Raw genomic sequence first — 21,713 nt, forward strand, 5'->3', positions numbered from 1 at the left:
AAAGTATCTGCTTTAACTGTTTAAACAAAATTACATTTTAAAATGATTTTAAAACAGTTATTGTATTTAATTGCTGGTTTATATCATTATTTTGTTATTGTAATGAATTGTATCCATGGACAGCGCTGCGGAATATGTTGGCGCTTCACAAATAAAGTATAATACTAATATATTGTGAATACATAAAACAAGAATAAAGTATAAAACTAATAATATATTGTGCAGACATAAAACAAGAATAAAGTATAATAATACTAATATATTGTGCAGACATAAAACAAGAATCTGTCCCTTTAAAGACAAAGGAGTGAGTTTGTTTTGTGGGTAAAATGTTATTGTACAGGCAGCTTGGAGGGAAGTTCACAAGAGAGAAAGGGGGGCAGGGGAAGTGCTGAGGGGAGCTGTGGGGGGAAGTGGTGAAATACAAAGAGGGGGAGAGGATGCTCGGAAGAAGATTTGTTTGGTCAGCTGACTAAACCGGGAGAATTAACCAGACATGTTGTTTAGCAGGAGAGCGAAGTATGAAACGCAGAATCTGACAGCGGCCCATAAACTGAGGTAAACCGGACCATGAGACAGAGAAGCCTTAGGGGGTCAGAGTCTGAGGTTAGGAAAGTACCAGCATAGAACAAGAAGAGACATGACCGACAGACATAGAGAGATACGTGTAAGAGATTATGGTTAGGGGATAATCAGAGGAATAAAGGCAGAGAGACACACACACACTAGTGACATGCAGAGACACACACACACTAGTGACATGCAGAGAGACACACACACTAGTGACATGCAGAGACACACACACACTAGTGACATGCAGAGAGACACACACACACTAGTGACATGCAGAGAGACACACACACTAGTGACATGCAGAGAGACACACACACACTAGTGACATGCAGAGAGACACACACACACTAGTGACATGCAGAGAGACACACACACTAGTGACATGCAGAGACACACACACACTAGTGAAATGCATAGAGACACACACACTAGTGACATGCAGAGAGACACACACACACTAGTGACATGCAGAGACACACACACTAGTGACATGCAGAGACACACACACTAGTGACATGCAGAGACACACACACTAGTGACATGCAGAGAGACACACACACACTAGTGACATGCAGAGAGACACACTAGTGACATGCAGAGAGACACACACACTAGTGACATGCAGAGAGACACACACACTAGTGACATGCAGAGACACACACACACTAGTGACATGCAGAGACACACACACTAGTGACATGCAGAGACACACACACTAGTGACATGCAGAGAGACACACACACTAGTGACATGCAGAGAGACACACACACTAGTGACATGCAGAGACACACACACTAGTGACATGCAGAGAGACACACACACTAGTGACATGCAGAGACACACACACTAGTGACATGCAGAGACACACACACTAGTGACATGCAGAGACACACACACTAGTGACATGCAGAGACACACACACTAGTGACATGCAGAGAGACACACACACTAGTGACATGCAGAGACACACACGCTAGTGACATGCAGAGAGACACACACACTAGTGACATGCAGAGACACACACACTAGTGACATGCAGAGAGACATATATACTGTAGATACAGAGATACATACATACCTGTACGTACATACATAGATAGATACAGAGATACATACATACCTGTACGTACATACATAGATAGATACAGAGATACATACATACCTGTACGTACGTACATACATAGATAGATACAGAGATACATACATACCTGTACGTACATACATACATATATACAGAGATACATACATACCTGTACGTACATACATAGATAGATACAGAGATACATACATACCTGTACATACATACATAGATAGATACATACATACCTGTACATACATACATAGATAGATAGATACAGAGATACATACATACCTGTACATACATACATAGATAGATAGATACAGAGATACATACATACCTGTACATACATACATAGATAGATAGAGATACATACATACCTGTACATACATACATACATACATAGATAGATACAGAGATACATACATACATACATAGATAGATACAGAGATACATACATACATAGATAGATACAGAGATACATACATACATACATACATACATAGATAGATACAGAGATACATACATACATACATACATACATAGATAGATACAGAGATACATACATACCTGTACATACATACATACATAGATAGATACAGAGGTACATACATACATACATAGATAGATACAGAGATACATACATACCTGTACATACATACATACATAGATAGATACAGAGAAACATACATACCTGTACATACATACATACATAGATAGATACAGAGATACATACATACCTGTACATACATACATACATAGATAGATACAGAGGTACATACATACATACATAGATAGATACAGAGATACATACATACCTGTACATACATACAGAGATACATAGATACATGCAGAGATGCATACATACATACATACATATATACAGAGATACATACATACCTGTACATACATACATAGATAGATACAGAGATACATACATACCTGTACGTACATACATAGATAGATACAGAGATACATACATACCTGTACGTACGTACATACATAGATAGATACAGAGATACATACATACCTGTACGTACATACATACATATATACAGAGATACATACATACCTGTACGTACATACATAGATAGATACAGAGATACATACATACCTGTACATACATACATAGATAGATACATACATACCTGTACATACATACATAGATAGATACATACATACCTGTACATACATACATAGATAGATACAGAGATACATACATACCTGTACATACATAGATTGCAACAAGAAGAGGAAATTGAGACAGAGCAGTAGAGACTGATGCAAGGAGAGGAACTGACTGGCTGCTAAGTTTAGTGTAAGAGCAATGTGAGAAACAGGGTTAACAAGACATAGATAAGAGACATCTAATTTAAATGACGTTTCTTACAAAAGAAGAGAGGCAACAGGATACAATGTAAGGGACTTACTGATAAACTGTGAAGTCAGACACAAAGAGACAGATATAGGGGCCACATAGTGGGAAAGAATAACTGGGGTCTGATAGAGACAGATATAGGCACCACATAGAGAGTGAGAGAGAATAACTGGGGTCTGCTAGACAGATATAGGGGCCACATAGAGAGTGAGAGAGAATAACTGGGGTCTGCTAGACAGATATAGGGGCCACATAGTGGGAAAGAATAACTGGGGTCTGATAGTGACAGATATAGGGGCCACATAGAGAGTGAGAGAGAATAACTGGGGTCTGATAGAGACAGATATAGGGGCCACATAGAGAGTGAGAGAGAATAACTGGGGTCTGCTAGACAGATATAGGGGCCACATAGAGAGTGAGAGAGAATAACTGGGGTCTGATAGAGACAGATATAGGGGCCACATAGAGAGTGAGAGAGAATAACTGGGGTCTGCTAGACAGATATAGGGGCCACATAGAGAGTGAGAGAGAATAACTGGGGTCTGCTAGACAGATATAGGGGCCACATAGAGAGTGAGAGAGAATAACTGGGGTCTGATAGAGACAGATATAGGGGTCACATAGAGAGTGAGAGAGAATAACTGGGGTCTGATAGAGACAGATATAGGGGCCACATAGAGAGTGAGAGAGAATAACTGGGGTCTGATAGAGACAGATATAGGGGCCACATAGAGAGTGAGAGAGAATAACTGGGGTCTGCTAGACAGATATAGGGGCCACATAGAGAGTGAGAGAGAATAACTGGGGTCTGCTAGACAGATATAGGGGCCACATAGTGGGAAAGAATAACGGGTCTGATAGAGACAGATATAGGGGCCACATAGTGGGAAAGAATAACTGGGGTCTGATAGAAACAGATATAGGGGCCACATAGAGAGTGGTAAAGAATCACTGGGGTTTGATAGAGACAGATATAGGGGCCACATAGAGAGTGAGAGAGAATAACTGGGGTCTGATAGAGACAGATATAGGGGCCACATAGAGAGTGAGAGAGAATAACTGGGGTCTGATAGAGACAGATATAGGGGCCACATAGAGAGTGAGAGAGAATAACTGGGGTCTGATAGAGACAGATATAGGGGCCACATAGAGAGTGAGAGAGAATAACTGGGGTCTGCTAGACAGATATAGGGGCCACATAGAGAGTGAGAGAGAATAACTGGGGTCTGATAGAGACAGATATAGGGGCCACATAGAGAGTGAGAGAGAATAACTGGGGTCTGATAGAGACAGATATAGGGGCCACATAGAGAGTGAGAGAGAATAACTGGGGTCTGATAGAGACAGATATAGGGGCCACATATAGAGTGAGAGAGAATAACTGGGTCTGATAGAGACAGATATAGGGGCCACATAGAGAGTGAGAGAGAATAACTGGGGTCTGGTAGACAGATATAGGGGCCACATAGAGAGTGAGAGAGAATAACTGGGGTCTGCTAGACAGATATAGGGGCCACATAGAGAGTGAGAGAGAATAACTGGGGTCTGCTAGACAGATATAGGGGCCACATAGAGAGTGAGAGAGAATAACTGGGGTCTGATAGAGAGAGATATAGGGGCCACATAGAGAGTGAGAGAGAATAACTGGGGTCTGCTAGACAGATATAGGGGCCACATAGAGAGTGAGAGAGAATAACTGGGGTCTGATAGAGACAGATATAGGGGCCACATAGAGAGTGAGAGAGAATAACTGGGGTCTGATAGAGAGAGATATAGGGGCCACATAGAGAGTGAGAGAGAATAACTGGGGTCTGATAGAGACAGATATAGGGGCCACATAGAGAGTGAGAGAGAATAACTGGGGTCTGATAGAGACAGATATAGGGGCCACATAGAGAGTGAGAGAGAATAACTGGGGTCTGATAGAGACAGATATAGGGGCCACATAGAGAGTGAGAGAGAATAACTGGGGTCTGATAGAGAGATATAGGGGCCACATAGAGAGTGAGAGAGAATAACTGGGGTCTGATAGAGACAGATATAGGGGCCACATAGAGAGTGAGAGAGAATAACTGGGGTCTGATAGAGACAGATATAGGGGCCACATAGAGAGTGAGAGAGAATAACTGGGGTCTGATAGAGACAGATATAGGGGTCACATAGAGAGTGAGAGAGAATAACTGGGGTCTGAGAGAGAGAGAGGAAGGAGGGAAGAAGTGACAGAGACAGCAGAGGGATTAAGTAAAGCACACAGATGAGATGAAGGTATTTAATCTGATGCTGTTAGAGCAGTGTGGTTTAAGCATTGCCCTTTTAAGGGGCTAGTTATTGTTTTATCCGATGAGTGTGTCCTTGTGCTTTTATATATCACATTGTGTCTTTATCTGTTAACCTTTGTCTACATACTCCGAGGACTCTAACACGTAAGGGGATATCGCTAGGGCATTGTTTTTGCTCTGCACAAGTTGTGCTTTTAACTTGGTAACTAATAAAATATACATTTTTATTTGTTATTTGGGCTGTCTGCGATGTACTTTGAAAGCATTTACCTATATATTTAGAGCACAGAATTGACAGGAAACTGAAGGATATTTGATGAGGGAGTGGGCGTTATAGCGGAAATATATTCAGATACCTGGTATATTTTTGACATTGAAAAGCTGTTGGGAGCGAGATAGTGTTAACATTGCTTTGTTGGTCAATTAAGTGCTCGCTTACTAACCTTTACATCGCCCTGTTACTGGAGTGTGTCATTTACTGTCTCCTTTGTGTGCAGGTGACATGTCATTGAGAAGCCACAAGGGCGGGGAGGACCTCTGGTCTTTAGCATGAACATCTACAACACGCAAGATCAGACAGAGAACAGTCAGGATGAGGAAGACAACTTCAGTAGATACATGGATGAAAACGGGATTATTGGAATGGAAGATGATGAGTTTCTGGCTGTTGATGAGCAAGGCATTGTTGGAGAACAAGAAATATGGGAACTTGAAGAACCAAGAATTTTGGACCTTGGGATGCAAGGGATTATGGGCATCAATGAAGAAAGAATTATGGGGCTGGATGAGGTAGGAATTATGGGACTGGATGAGGAAGGCCTTCTGCAGCTGACTGATAAAGACAAGTCCCTAGATTCCCATACAGACGAGGACATATCTGGCCTGCAGAGTCTGGATGATCAGTTCAGTTTTTCTCAAGTGGAGAAGGAGGGAAACCATGAATTCCCTGAAAATCATGACACAGGTAATGTAACCACAAACGTCTATAAAATCCCACTGCTGAAGCAAGCAAAGTTTAGATTTAATCAATAATTAAACATACTAATCTGAGCTTGTCTTTCCTGATACCAACCAATGAGGTTTTCTTTTTTTTTTTACTTTTAGACAATGATCCCAGCTCTGAGGACCACCCTGGTATTTCACTATCTCTACCTCCTCCTTTAGACTGGCACCCACCAAGCAGAGACCAGCAGCTAGATATGACAGAGGATGAGATGGATCGGGGTAGCTCAGTGGAGATTTGGGAAGAGGAAGAGGGGGCCAGCTGGAGCCAAGGAACAGCAGCCATTACTTATAACAGCAGTATTAGCCCAATGGGGTTTTATGAATCTGGGCAAGAATCAAAGGCAGAGGAGAAAATAAGCTATTCTCCTCAGTCTTCCATAGCAGACCTGTACCCCCCAAATCCAATAATTAATGAAGAAGAACCCCATATCCTTTCTCTCTCTCCATCTACACACCCTACTTCTAGCCCTTGGAATCCTAGGCATCTTGCACATCTTGGTGGTAAAAAAGTTTCTCACCGTATTGAAGATGAAACTCTACCAGAATCTTCAGTTACTGATAGTGGGGATGGTCTTACTCCTGGAGATGCTCTGAGATCATCCACCAGCCACTGCAGAGTACATAATTCTCTGCCTGCCCAACCATCTTCCACACGCCATAAAAGACACCACACAGACCCTATTATAAAGCCTACAAAACCATTGGCTGTTCCTCCATATGGCAGGGGCCAGCTGAACTATCCCCTTCCTGACTTCTCCAAAGTGGGACCTCGAGTCCGATTACCGCGTGAAGACCAAATTTACCAACCTCCCCAGCCTCGAAAACCAGATGTCCTAACCAGAGGGACTCCAGTTATCTTCAAGTCACCAGCGGAAATAGTACGAGAGGTCCTGCTGACCAGCACAGAGAAGCCAATCGGGGAAACCTTGCAGGCTACTGTACCTCAAGAATTTCAAACTCCAGAGCAAGCTACCCAGCTTGTCCATCAGCTCCAGGTATGGCCATGAACAGCAATACTCAGAAAAACAAGGCTAAACATCATTTTTTTCAACATTCTTTCATTATCTACTTTTATCTTAGTCATATAAAATCCCATTTTTTTCACGATTCAGATAGAACATTCAAATTCAAACAACTTTCCAATTTATTTCTATTATGGAATTTGCTTCATTCTCTAGATATCCTTTATTGAAGGAGAATCCAAGCGCTATTGGGAACTAGCTGAACACATCAAGTGAACCAGTCACGAGGCCTATGCATGCAGTCACCAATCAGCAGCTAATTCCCAGTAATGCATTGCTACTCCTGAGCATATCTAGGTATACTTTTCAACAAATGATAAAAAGGTGACAAAACAAATTAGATAATAGATGTAAATTGGAAAGATGTATGAAATGTCATGTTCTATCTGAATCTTGAAATAACTTTTTTGGGGGGGTTTAATGTCCCTTTAAGTAAACCATCTCACCCTTTCCTATCATTTGTTTCTCTTGCTTTTGCAGCTCAATACAATGCTATAATTACCTATATTTATCCCTCTACAGAAAGATTACCACAAGCTCCTCACTAAGTACGCAGAGGCTGAAAACACCATTGACCGTCTACGTCTGGGAGCCAGAGTAAGGGATAATACACCTTGCACATTTGTCTACGTCTTAACCCTTTCACTCCATGCAGATTCTGTAACCGTTCTTCCAGTACAATCTACAAATGCTGCAATATTACACACGATGAAATGTTTTCCTACAGTTTATGATACAGCTGTTCTCAAACTGCCCCCTGCTAATCTTTCAGATGCTCCCTAATATACCCAGCTGTACTCGGACGTCACAATGAACTGTATGGCTGACTCATCAATATGGTGCTGGTGTCAACATCCCCCCTGTACTGTAGCTTCTCTCCTAATACACACTCAGCCTTACTGATAAAGGGACCATTAAAGGGACACTCAAATCAAAATTACACTTTTATGATTCAGATAGAGCAGCAATTTTAAACAACTTTACAATTTACTTCCATTAAAAGTGTGCAGAGTCTTTTTATATTTACACTTTTTGAGTCAACGGCTCCTACTGAGCTTGCAGAAAGATTGGGATTAGTTCCCAGGAAAGAAATGCTGTGTAGCACTCTATGCCCAGACTGGGGTAGAGCCACTGATACCTTTTAAAATTTAACTTTTATTTCTTCACTTTAAAAAATGGGTAAACATAAACAAACCAATTAAAATCTCTCCATCTCTAAATGGCTATTACCAATTGTTTCCGGTTTTTATCAAATTATTCAAGTAACCGGCTTTTTTCTAATACTTATATATGTAGTTTTGTTAGATTAGTCGGTACTTAGTTTTGTTAATCAAACCTTACTATTTAGAAACTGGTAATGGGTGTTAGTTGTGTTAGGTAGTCTCTTATGTTTTTCGAGGCTTGGATTAATGTAAAATGGGTTAGGGTTAGACCTGAGTGACAGCAGGGGTTATCAGAGTTTATCTGTATTTATACATAGAACTTGGTAATGGTTGGGTATTTTGAGATCAGTTTCACTTTATTATGTAAAGGTACGTGTGCTCTTATTTGTTATCTCTTTTATTTAGAGTTATTCATAATTTATATAAATTTCTTCAAACACATGGTTGAAATTTGTTATTTTTTCATTCCTTATAAATCAAGTGATCTCATATTCGTGTTTCGTGTGTTCTTATATCTAGCTCTGAATAACATCCACCTTTAGATTTTATTTCATTTGATCGTACTTGGTTTCTATATATTGGATGTGTAACTGAGATAACCATATGAAATTTATGTTCTCTGTGTTCATATAATTTGGTTGCTATAATGTTTCTATATCACATCTATCTCAGTTACACATCCAATATATAGAAACCAAGTACGATCAAATGAAATAAAATCTAAAGGTGGATGTATAAATACAGATAAACTCTGATAACCCCTGCTGTCACTCAGGTCTAACCCTAACCCATTTTACATTAATCCAAGCCTCGAAAAACATAAGAGACTACCTAACACAACTAACACCCATTACCAGTTTCTAAATAGTAAGGTTTGATTAACAAAACTAAGTACCGACTAATCTAACAAAACTACATATATAAGTATTAGAAAAAAGCCGGTTACTTGAATAATTTGATAAAAACCGGAAACAATTGGTAATAGCCATTTAGAGATGGAGAGATTTTAATTGGTTTGTTTATGTTTACCCATTTTTTAAAGTGAAGAAATAAAAGTTAAATTTTAAAAGGTATCAGTGGCTCTACCCCAGTCTGGGCATAGAGTGCTACACAGCATTTCTTTCCTGGGAACTAATCCCAATCTTTCTGCAAGTTCAGTACTAGATGCTAGCACCACTCCTCTAAGAAATATAGAACATAGATACTAAAATCGAATACAGTATCTTAAATAATTGAAACCAGTGAGGAGCTTGCCTATATAGTGCCCTTGTTATCCTTGTGTGTTGAATAGGCTCCTACTGAGCATGTGCAAGAATTCACAGCATTTATACGTATATGCATTTGTGATTGGCTGATGGCTGTCACATGATACAGGAGGAGTGGAAATAGACATCATTTTGAAATTTGTCAGAAAAAGGTCTACTACTCATGTGAAGTTCAGACTAAGTGCTATTGCATTGTCTTTTTATTATGCATTTCTTGATTATGCAAATCTACTGTATTGACTGGTCCTTTAAATAGTATAAAACTGCAGAATCAACCAATGCATAATAAAAAGACAATAGCACTTTTTAATCATCAGTATTTTTTTTTTTGTATTTCAAAATTTCCTTCCATTTCGTTGTCCCCCTGTATCATGTGACAGTCAATCACTAATGCAAATACGTATATATATGAGTGTGGGCGTATTTGTATATATACATATGTATGTGTATATATATATATATATGTGTGTGTGTGTGTATATATATATATATATAACCATATTTGCTGCTGTATCTACCTCTTGGAATTGTGGACCTAGCTACCTCTCTTTTGCAGGTGAATTTGTACTCTGACCCCCCGAAGCCAAGTCACAGCATCAACGTAGGAATCGTCTCACAGGGCTCAAAGCCGTTAGAATTCACTCTTCCACAACTACAGGTGGCGACCTTCAGCTCTGTGAGTGAAACTGCGGGAGACGCCAAGGGAGACTCAGGTATATAAGTAGTGTGAGTGAACACAGGGTAATATAATTTCTTCAAGCTCTGCTATATTATGTTTGGTTTCGGATTCTCTGTAAATCAATGTTTGGGACCGGGGGGGAGGAAATTTAAGCATGGAAACTATGTGGGATGTTGGGCGTGTCTGTGTGGTTTGTGGGCGTGTCTATGTGGTTTGTGGGCATGTCTATGTGATTTGTGGGCATGTCTATGTGGTTTGTGGGCATGTCTAGGTGGTTTGTGGGTGTGTATGGGTGGGACTAAGAGAAATCTAGCAAACTATAACATATAGCTGTCTTAGCTGGACAGAACTCAAAACTGTTTTGCACATTTTGGGGCAGTTGGAAGATCTGCACTAGTGATATAAAAGGTGATAGAGACACAAGTTACGTTTAACCAATACGGCCCTCACACTGTTGAGATGTGTATATTAGATATGAGCATTCATTTTCGGACAAATTAACAAAAAAAAAATCCGTATTCTTTGCATTCGTACGTAAGTTATAAAAGAACGTCCATTTAACGGAAAATGAACAAACTAAATTCTTGAGAGAAAAAAATGTAGTTGGTAGATTTGCATGGTTAAAACCATTAATTAGACAGGAAAGGCTTTAGAAGTTCAAATGTACACTAATCTAATAACAATTTAGTGATGTACTTGTCAGTTGATTGATTTTTGTGTCAGCCAATTAAAAATGTAAATAATATATTTGTTGTGCTGCTGGCTTGTAAGACTAGCACTAGCTATTATCCCTACTGTTGCTGCTTTGAAGATGTTTCCCATACGAAAAAGCAAATGGATTTTTGTTACCAAACTAATTCCAAATGACGTTCCTCCCCTCTATTTACAAATATTGGATGAAACAATAAAAAAAAAAAATTGTGACAGATAATTTGTTGCTGCAAACCATTTGCCTGTGCATATATTAGAGTTAGTGTGAATATTATCCTGATTGACCAGGAGATGTCTGGTTTTGTTAATATAATGTATTATATTAATGGATTATGGTGACCAAATCTGAGGGGGGAAAAAGGGAAATTTCATCAATGACACAAAAGGCTGAATTATTAGACTAGGTTTTGGTTGTAGCATTTCAAACCATTTATTTTAAATTAAATGAATAAAAATAATAGCTGCTGCTGTAATCACTGGTACTAATTAATGTTCACATGCAACATTACTGAAAACATACAGATAACAATCGGTTTTCCCTCTAAGGGACCGATTTAACAAGTCCTGTATGCTGCCTTATGCTGCTTAAGACCACTGCTCCTTAATTCGTCCGCAACCTCTGAGGCGATGGACAGCAATCAGACCGATTGGATACGATCGAGATGATTTTGACCCTCTGCTAGCAGCTGATTGGCCGTGAATCTGCAGGGGGCATCATTGCATAAGCATTTCACTAGAAATGCTTGTGCAATGATAAATGCCGACAGCGTATGCTGTCGGCATTTATCGATGTCTGCTCGTACTATAATAAATCGGCCCCTAAGGCCACATTTTGTGAGCAATCCAGCAGTGAAACAGTTAGAGCTAGATTACGAGTGGAGCGTTATTCACATAGAAGAATATGTTCTGTTTATTCATAAATACATATTTCTACATATATCTGATGGTATTTTGGTCCAATATGTATCTATACCTATTACCTATATATATAAAAGTAACAAAAACTTGCACTCGCTGGTCTTTTTAAAACACCCTTTTTAGTAAACCTCTCCCCCCAATCAGGACCAAAAAACGCCAAAATGGAGTCATGGTAACCACCTTGTGACAATAGTAAACAAATAGTGATCATAGTATTAACATGTCTGAACAATGTATACAAAACTGTGTAAAGTGATTACACTAGGTAACATTAAAATCACCAAATGGCAACATAGAACCTTACTTTTATCATACGTGGAACGTTCAATACAATATTCAAAGTTTAGAGGCAAAACTGCAGGGAACTTAAACATCACATAATAAAAAATCTGCATCTGCCGTACTTCATACTTAAGGCACTAGAAATCAATAATCGGCTGACAGACCATAACTGCACTGAAATGTCATGAATGTGAGCTTATATGTGTACCTGGCAGTGCAGATCAAGCTATCGTCGTCACCCTTATTCGGTTGTGTACATGCCACATACTAAACTCCAAGTGGAGAGAGGGAGCACAGAATAGAGAGCACCAGAGCAATAGCGTGTATGTTGCCATGGTAACTAGCAGTGGAAACGCAATAGTAGTACAGTAGTCAGGCCTCACATGATTGTAAATTAAACGGAGCTCTATCAACGAAGTGGTCTTTAGTTTTTCCACCAGTTGTGAGTGATCCGGGCCCTCTATGCTAGTATGCTTGGTGTGGTTTAGCATTTTGCCACCTCCAGTTCAGAGTATTGGCCGACTAATGAGGTTGTTTATGCCTTATGTTGGTAGTTAGCAGGTCTTTACCCCTGGGACACTCTTACTCGCCCTCTGTCTGGAAAACGAGTTCTGGTGAATAGGTTACTCACTATAGTCCCGCTTGTCTAAAGTAGAGTTTAATGTAATCATTGGGTAGTTATTGGAACATTGCTATGTCATATCAAAACTCTTTGTTACATAGGTCCTCTTTGTTTACTGGTAGTGGGTTGTTGTTTTTAGGAGTAATTTAAGCTATTTGTCCTGACTAACAATTCCCTGCTATAGCGTGCTCTTGCCATGCTCATTCACCTCATTATACTGATGGCACAATTGGTTAGAGTGATGGCATGTTAGTTCTAACACCCTTTAGCCCTCATGCCAACCGTTGTGTATTTATTTATATGATGCCCCTTGGCAGTCCTCATGGTAACATGCCGCTTTTTGTGTTGTTATGTGGTTTAACATATAAGGTAACTTTCTCTTTTTTAAGTCCCAAGGCAGAGCATTTGACATTGGTATTTATACACTTCGTTGATAGAGCTCCATTTAATCTACGATCATGTGAGGCCTGAGTACTGTACTACTATTGCGTTTCCACTGCTAGTTACCATGGCAACATACACGCTATTGCCCTGGTGCTCTCTACTCTGTGTTCCCTCTCTCCACTTGGAGTTTAGTATATATATATATATATATATATATATATATATATATATATATATATATACATGATTATATATGGGTATATATAGATATATACAGCTACATATGGGAATATCTATTTATAAATGCGTAGAACATATTCTGCTATGTGCAGAACATAGGAATGTTAAATAGTTTCAATAAATACACAGTTAAAACCTTTATTAAACATGAATACTGTACTGCATAAATATGATTTTACATGTTTTCATCTACTTAACTGTAAAGGGCTCCAATGCACTTATTTATATGTCTATATATGTGTACATATGTGTTAATGTGTGTGTATATATGTCTATATATGTGTTAATGTGTGTATATATGTGTACATATGTGTTAATGTGTGTGTGTATATATGTCTATATATGTGTACATATGTGTTAATGTGTGTATATATGTCTATATTGTGTACATATGTGTTAATGTGTGTGTATATATGTCTATATGTGTGTATATATGTGTTACTGTGTGTGTATATATGTCTATATATGTGTACATATGTGTTAATGTGTCTATATATGTCTATATATGTGTACATATGTGTTAATGTGTGTGTATTTATGTCTATATATGTGTACATATGTGTTAATGTATGTGTACATATGTGTTAATGTGTGTGTATATATGTCTATATATGTGTACATATGTGTTAATGTGTGTGTATATATGTCTATATATGTGTACATATGTGTTAATGTGTGTATATATATGTCTATATGTGTGTATATAAGTGTTACTGTGTGTGTATATATGTCTATATATGTGTACATATGTGTTAATGTGTGTGTATATATGTGTTAATGTGTGTGTATATATATGTCTATATATGTGTACATATGTGTTAATGTGTGTGTATATATATGTCTATATATGTGTACATGTGTGTTAATGTGTGTGTGTATATATGTCTATATATGTGTACATATGTGTTAATGTGTGTATATATGTCTATATATGTGTACATATGTGTTAATGTGTGTGTATATATGTCTATATATGTGTACATATGTGTTAATGTGTGTGTATATATGTCTATATATGTGTACATATGTGTTAATGTGTGTGTATATATGTCTATATATGTGTACATATGTGTTAATGTGTGTGTATATATGTCTATATATGTGTACATATGTGTTAATGTGTGTGTGTATATATGTCTATATATGTGTTAATGTGTGTGTATATATGTCTATATATGTGTACATATGTGTTAATGTGTGTGTATATATGTCTATATGTGTGTATATATGTGTTACTGTGTGTGTATATATGTCTATATATGTGTACATATGTGTTAATGTGTCTATATATGTCTATATATGTGTACATATGTGTTAATGTGTGTGTATTTATGTCTATATATGTGTACATATGTGTTAATGTATGTGTATATATGTGTTAATGTGTGTGTATATATGTCTGTATATGTGTACATATGTGTTAATGTATGTGTACATATGTGTTAATGTGTGTGTATATATGTCTATATATGTGTACATATGTGTTAATGTATGTGTACATATGTGTTAATGTGTGTGTATATATGTCTGTATATGTGTACATATGTGTTAATGTGTGTGTATATATGTTTATATATGTGTACATATGTGTTAATGTGTGTGTATATATGTCTGTATATGTGTACATATGTGTTAATGTGTGTGTGTATATATGTCTGTATATGTGTACATATGTGTTAATGTGTGTGTATATATGTCTATATGTGTGTACATGTGTTAATGTGTGTGTATATATGTCTGTATGTGTGTATATGTCTATATATGTGTACATATGTGTTAATGTGTGTATATATGTGTACATATGTGTTAATGTGTGTGTATATATGTGTATATATGTGTTAATGTGTGTGTGTATATATGTGTTAATGTGTGTGTATATATGTCTATATGTGTACATATGTGTTAATGGTTGTGTATATATGTCTATATGTGTGTACATATGTGTTAATGTGCGTGTATATATGTCTATATGTGTGTACATATGTGTTAATGTGTGTGTATATATGTCTATATATGTGTACATATGTGTTAATGTGTGTGTATATATGTCTATATATGTGTACATATGTGTTAATGTGTGTGTATATATGTCTATATGTGTGTATATATGTGTTACTGTGTGTGTATATATGTCTATATATGTGTACATATGTGTTAATGTGTCTATATATGTCTATATATGTGTACATATGTGTTAATGTGTGTGTATTTATGTCTATATATGTGTACATATGTGTTAATGTATGTGTACATATGTGTTAATGTGTGTGTATATATGTGTTAATGTGTGTGTATATATGTGTATATATGTGTGTGTATATATGTGTTAATGTATGTGTATATATGTGTTAATGTGTGTGTATATATGTGTTAATGTGTGTGTATATATGTGTTAATGTGTGTGTATATATGTGTACATATGTTTTAATGTGTGTGTATATATGTGTACATATGTGTTAATGTGTGTGTATATATGTCTGTATATGTGTACATATGTGTTAATGTGTGTGTGTATATATGTCTATATATGTGTACATATGTGTTAATGTGTGTGTATATATGTCTATATATGTGTACATATGTGTTAATGTGTGTGTATATATGTCTATATATGTGTACATATGTGTTAATGTGTGTATATATATATATATATATATATATATATATATATATATATATATATATATATGTCTGTAAATACATATATACACATATAAATACACCAATACATCTCAAAATGTCAAACAGCAAGGGAGAAAGTTCAACCCTGAAGCCTAACCATAATTACACCTGGCAGTATTTGCAACCGCTACTTAAATATTAGGTGGTGGTGCAGACCCTCTAGAATTTATAATAAAAATGAACAAAGCTAAGACTAAGATTATGCACAGGTGTAACCATAAAGAGAGCGAATTCAGCAGATTAAACCACACACACATCACAATAAAAAAGCCCTAGATCAGACGCCATTTACAAAAACAGAGTACATTTATTAACAAGACATTGAGCTCATAGTATACATCACAGTGACGATGAATAAACATAAGCAGGAGCTGACATAATAAGATACATAAGTCCCAAAGTATTTCGTGATTAACCAAGTAAGGAGCAAACCCAGTAGTATGTATCCTAAAGATGACGTTCAGAAATCAATATCACAGTCCTGCTTAAAGGTAGCAAAGGGCACAGAGATTTAAAGGAGTTGGTTATTTTTCAAACCAGCTACTTACGACTCTTAATTCCAACCTGTAGTGCAGAACCTAATAGCGGTTAATCCTTTACTGCTTGTCGATCTACAGCAGGGCTACGAGGTAAAAGCGTCCTCTCAAGCCTGCCAAGTGCTGCTACTACAACTCAGCACACAGTGTACTGAGACCGATGTCCATCATCAGAGGGATGTAGGCAAACATTCATTTTGCGAACCATACAAATGCCCAGCGTTTGGGTTTGCCGTTAACCTTATTTTCAGCCTTTGGGATCGTAGAAAACTGCTGACAAGGAGCAAGCCGCAAACATTGCAAATAGATTTCCAAATATGCGGGTTGTCAGTCGGCTTATAAATCTTGTCTCAAAGTCCTCCCAGGAAACGATATTCATGGCTTGTTGCCACGGCCAGGCTTTATACCTACTTCAAACAGGCAAATGCGATCTCCATATGCCGAAAGTATCAAACAGGTAGAAAGGGCAATCAGGCAATCTTGATACAAAGTGCTCTGTTGTTCAAAACAGTCGACTTGCGTTTCGCTCCATGACATGTATATGTATGTATCTCTATGTTAAAGCCCTTTGCAGCCTTTTTTTCCTAACACCTGAGACCTCATATATTTGAGACCTTATAACCTTTTTATGCAATATTTTTTTTTAATAATTTTTATTAGACAGTGTTGTTATGATTGTAACTGTACTTTGTAATGCATTTTTTAAATGTTTTGTGACACGGTAATCATTCTAGCGTAAATTGCGTTTGTGCTAAAGCAATCGTGTTTACTTTCAACTTGTAGTAAGTCAAACCCGACGAGGTTCTAATTACCAAAAAAGCAATGGCAAAGCCATATATGTCTGGTATTTATGACCAAAGGGGATCCCAGAGAAGCTTTTACCGCCATTTGTGTCATGATTGCACAAGCTGTTGGTAAATAATTTCAGTGAGAAACTAAAGTTTGTGGAAAAATTTACGATTTTTTTTTATATGATCTCGTTTGGCGGTGAAATAGTAGCATAAAATTTATCAAAATGGGCCTAGATCAATACCTTTAGTTGGCTACTTAAAATAGATATATAGTTTGTATAGGTAAATACAAAATAAGGCTCTATTTCTGTTTAAATGGAGTGATGGCAAAAATACTAAAAATGCTCAGGTCTTTTGGGCAAGGTTTAGTCTGAAATGCCCGGTCCTTAAGGGGTTAAACCAAGAATGTTGCTTTCATGATTCAAATAGAGTATACAATTGTAAACTACTTTCCACTTTACTTCTATTATCAAATCTTTTTTGTATTCTTGCTATCCTTTGTTGAAAAGCTGGAAGGTAAGCTCAGGAGCGTGCACGTGTCTGCAGTACTGTATGGCAGCAATGTTTTAAAGAATGTTATAAATTAGCAAGACCACTAGATCGCAGCACTATTTGCTGTCATGTGCTACTCCAGACGTGCGAGCACTACCAAGCTAAGATATCTCTTCAACAAAGAATAGCATGTACGGAATCATGAATGTAAAATGTTGTGCGTCATGTCCCTTTAAAACATTTCTTATATGGGCTTAATGTCCCTTGACATATTATATACTTGCATATCCAGGAACATCTCCTTTATTCATTCTGTCTGGTTGTAGGTGTTAGCGCCCCAAATGTCCCTACTACAACATTGCAGCAGGAATCGTTTCCCGCCACCGCCCCCCAGAACACGGCAGATGATGTTGAAGCCACCATAGCAGCACACATAGATGCTCTGAGAGAAGAGGTAGGTCACACCTGTGTGTTTGTGTTCATTGCTACACCATGATGGGCATTTTTTAAATATCAAAAAAATGTTAAAGGAACAGTGAACCCTGTGTAATATAAAATTTGTATTCGTAGTAAAACAACTTTACATAATACTTATATGGTGTATTGTGCCTCTTCTTCTTGTAATTGAACTCTGAGAAGCAGTGTTCTATAATTTTCCTCGACCTCATAAGAATGCTGGTCCGCGTCACTTCCGGTGACGTAGAATCAGCTGTTTGACCGCAAATTCCCTCACTACGCCTGCGCTCCGCTGCATCACCCCATTATCCAGTGCATTACCACATTCCAATCGCCGTGGTCCAGCATTCTTATGGGGGTCGAGAACAAATCTGACCAAAAATTGACTCAGTGTGCATGCGCTCCACCACAGAAGCAACGGAACTGCTTGCTAACCATACACATATACCGTGCACTGTAATTCCCCCATCTACACAACTTTTTTTGCCTCTGCCTGAGGGGGTTTAAGGGGAGCGCCCCGCTGATCCTCTGGCATCCACCCCAATTGAACCTGGGAAAATGAGGTTTAGAAGGGGGCATCGCCCCCCATGAACCCCCCATGCAGAGGCAAAAAAAGATAGTGACGATTGGGGAATAACAGTGCATCGTATATATGTTTGATGTGGTGACTCAATGATGCGCATGCACACTGTGGGGATTTTCAGTCCAACGGCTGATTCCGCTTCACCGGAAGTGACATGGTCCAGCGTTCCTAAGTTAAGGAAAATGATAGAACACCAGAAATGCACACTGCAGACTTCACAGGTATAACCCCAGCTGCCTTTGGAAGTTGTGATCAGATAACAAACTCCAAAACAATGGATATTTCACTTACAGTACATAATGAGACTGGCTAGACTTGTCTACTGAAGTAACAAACTGGATTGAAAACACAGAATTAGGCTAACGGTGAGCGGAGTTTGGCAATTGTTGAAAGAAGGGTGTTAATTTGTTTCCAAAATGTTTACACATGGCTGATATGTTATTCTAAAGTAATGACACAAGTGTTTAGTTTCCACTTTAGGATTCTGTCATGCATATGAAGAAGGGCTTTTTAAACACCAGGATGAAAAGAAAAGTTAAGTTATAGCTGTTTATATTTTTGAAACATGGAAAGTTCATATTTATTTATTTAAACTATAAAAATATAACGGACAGATTACGAGTTTTGCTGTAAGAGGGGTGCGGTATTAACTTGCACGTTATTGTCACCGCTCACTTACCTACAGCGCTGATATTACAGGCTTTTATAAACCCGGCGTTAAAAGACAAGAAGTGAGCATAGAGCAAAATTGAGCTCCATACCGCACTCCAATACTAGCGCTGCTTAAGTCAGCGGAGATACAAAAACAGATGTAATAGTAATTACCCCAGCTGCCAGTAATACACACACAGTAGTAATAACCCAAACCTCTAGTAATACACACACTCTTTGTTTGAGCGTAACACACAGTTAATCAAGACATAGGGGTGTTTGCCCTGTAATAGCGCAGGTCTCACCAACAGCTGCAAGACCGCACTATTACTGTATGCACGCAGTAATCGATTGGTTTTGTGACTGTTGGTGAAACTCACACTATTTAACCCCTTAATATGGAAATGAGAGCCGGGGTACAGGGTAGTTATGTGTCAAGTGTTCAGTTTATATATATCTTCTGTTGATGAGCGTTAAAAAAAAACTCAAAACGGCTGTCTATATTCTATATCTAGTTTGCATATCTTACCCAGAGTTCTCTAGTGTAAACAGAGTACTTCTGGGGAAAGGCAGTGAGCAGGGATACTTGCCTAGATTTCTATACAATAGCTCTATGTCTCTTACATTATATTATATATATAGGCTACCCTAGCGACAATCCCATCTGCTGAAATACTGGCAACAGGACTGGAATCTCTCAGCATATTTTTTAGCCTTGATTTTCACATTAACAAAATGCTTTAATCTACTTTAGGCGTCTCTAGCAAAGCTGGGAATATGCACAATGTATTGGCTTAACTAGCCATCTGGTACCTGATGTGTTATATATTAGTCACACGCTCAGGCTTATATATTAGTTATGCTGTGTAAGTATTTATGTCCTGCGCTTTTCTTGATGTTCCCATCCTATTCACTAAGCGGCACAGGGTAATGAAGTACTCTGCCGTACAACGCCTCCATTCTATTATGCTGCTGTAAAATAACATCTCAGCTAAGTGTTATCATTTTTAAAACAAATTAGCATCCTTTTTAATTTTATTATTGAGGAATTGCAGATTATCATTATCAAATTCTCACAAGAATATACATTTAACAAAGATACAGATATAATACAAAAATCATATTTGTACTTCTAAGCTGGTTGTCCTCATTTTAGTCCCTATTACTAGGATTGGGGATCACTCTCGGATAAACGGAGGGTAAAGGGATTATTTATGGATAATGGCTCAGACTAAACCATCTGTTATCAATCAAGACAAAGCATATATTATGTGTTAAGAATTATATAGAAGCATTGCGTATTATATTAAAGGCTTGAGAAGATAACTTTATAGAAACGTCCAAACTTAATTAATGTAAGCAACCGTGCTTAATCAATCTAAACATAGTTTTATGTTCCACATAAAGAGTATATGGGTGGTTTGCAACATAGTAATACACATTTTTCAAGCAGTATACTAGATTTTTTTTACTAAGGCGTAACTCCCCCTGCAATATATAAGGTGTCTCTTGCTTTTATCTCGGCCTCGGGCGCTGGCCACAAGGGAGAAGCCAGCACTATAACAGCCCTACCGGCAGGAGCAGTAGTCCCGTGGTGTTAGGAACCCTTGTTCTATCATTGTTATAAAAAGTGTCTCCCTAGGGGCCCCCCGCAAACCCCCAAAGAAAACACACAAATATAGGTAAGGGCAGTAAGAGAGTCCTCTTGCGGATATTTACCAAAATATATCAGGTTCAAAAGGGATTTCACATTTGCTTCCCCCAGTGTCTCTTTAGTAAGGGCCACATAATACAATTTATAGTTTGTAAGAGGCCTCTAGTTGGCAGTTAGTTAGTTGTGTCTCTTGTGACCTTCAAAGCCGTAGCTGCGGGTGAGAAGTGTACCTTGTGTCCAATTATATTTTTTCGGGGGTCCCCCACAAA

The 21,713-nt window shown here is 37.9% G+C and overlaps 1 protein-coding gene across 2 annotated transcripts in view; it reads left to right on the forward strand.

Moving 5' to 3' along the window:
* The first annotated feature begins 424 nt into the window (after nt 1-424).
* Nucleotides 425-21,713, forward strand: part of AKNA (AT-hook transcription factor) — a 203,982-nt gene continuing 182,693 nt past the window's right edge. For both annotated transcript variants that reach the window (XM_053695755.1, XM_053695756.1), the window contains exons 1-6: nt 425-558; nt 5,806-6,272; nt 6,413-7,308; nt 7,858-7,932; nt 10,320-10,476; nt 18,427-18,554. In XM_053695755.1, coding sequence (XP_053551730.1) covers nt 5,858-6,272; nt 6,413-7,308; nt 7,858-7,932; nt 10,320-10,476; nt 18,427-18,554 — 1,671 coding nt within the window. In that variant the 5' untranslated portion in view covers nt 425-558; nt 5,806-5,857. The remainder of the gene's footprint in view (nt 559-5,805; nt 6,273-6,412; nt 7,309-7,857; nt 7,933-10,319; nt 10,477-18,426; nt 18,555-21,713) is intronic.

This window comes from Bombina bombina, chromosome 12 (assembly GCF_027579735.1).
Source record: "Bombina bombina isolate aBomBom1 chromosome 12, aBomBom1.pri, whole genome shotgun sequence".
NCBI classification, from domain to species: Eukaryota; Metazoa; Chordata; class Amphibia; order Anura; family Bombinatoridae; genus Bombina; species Bombina bombina.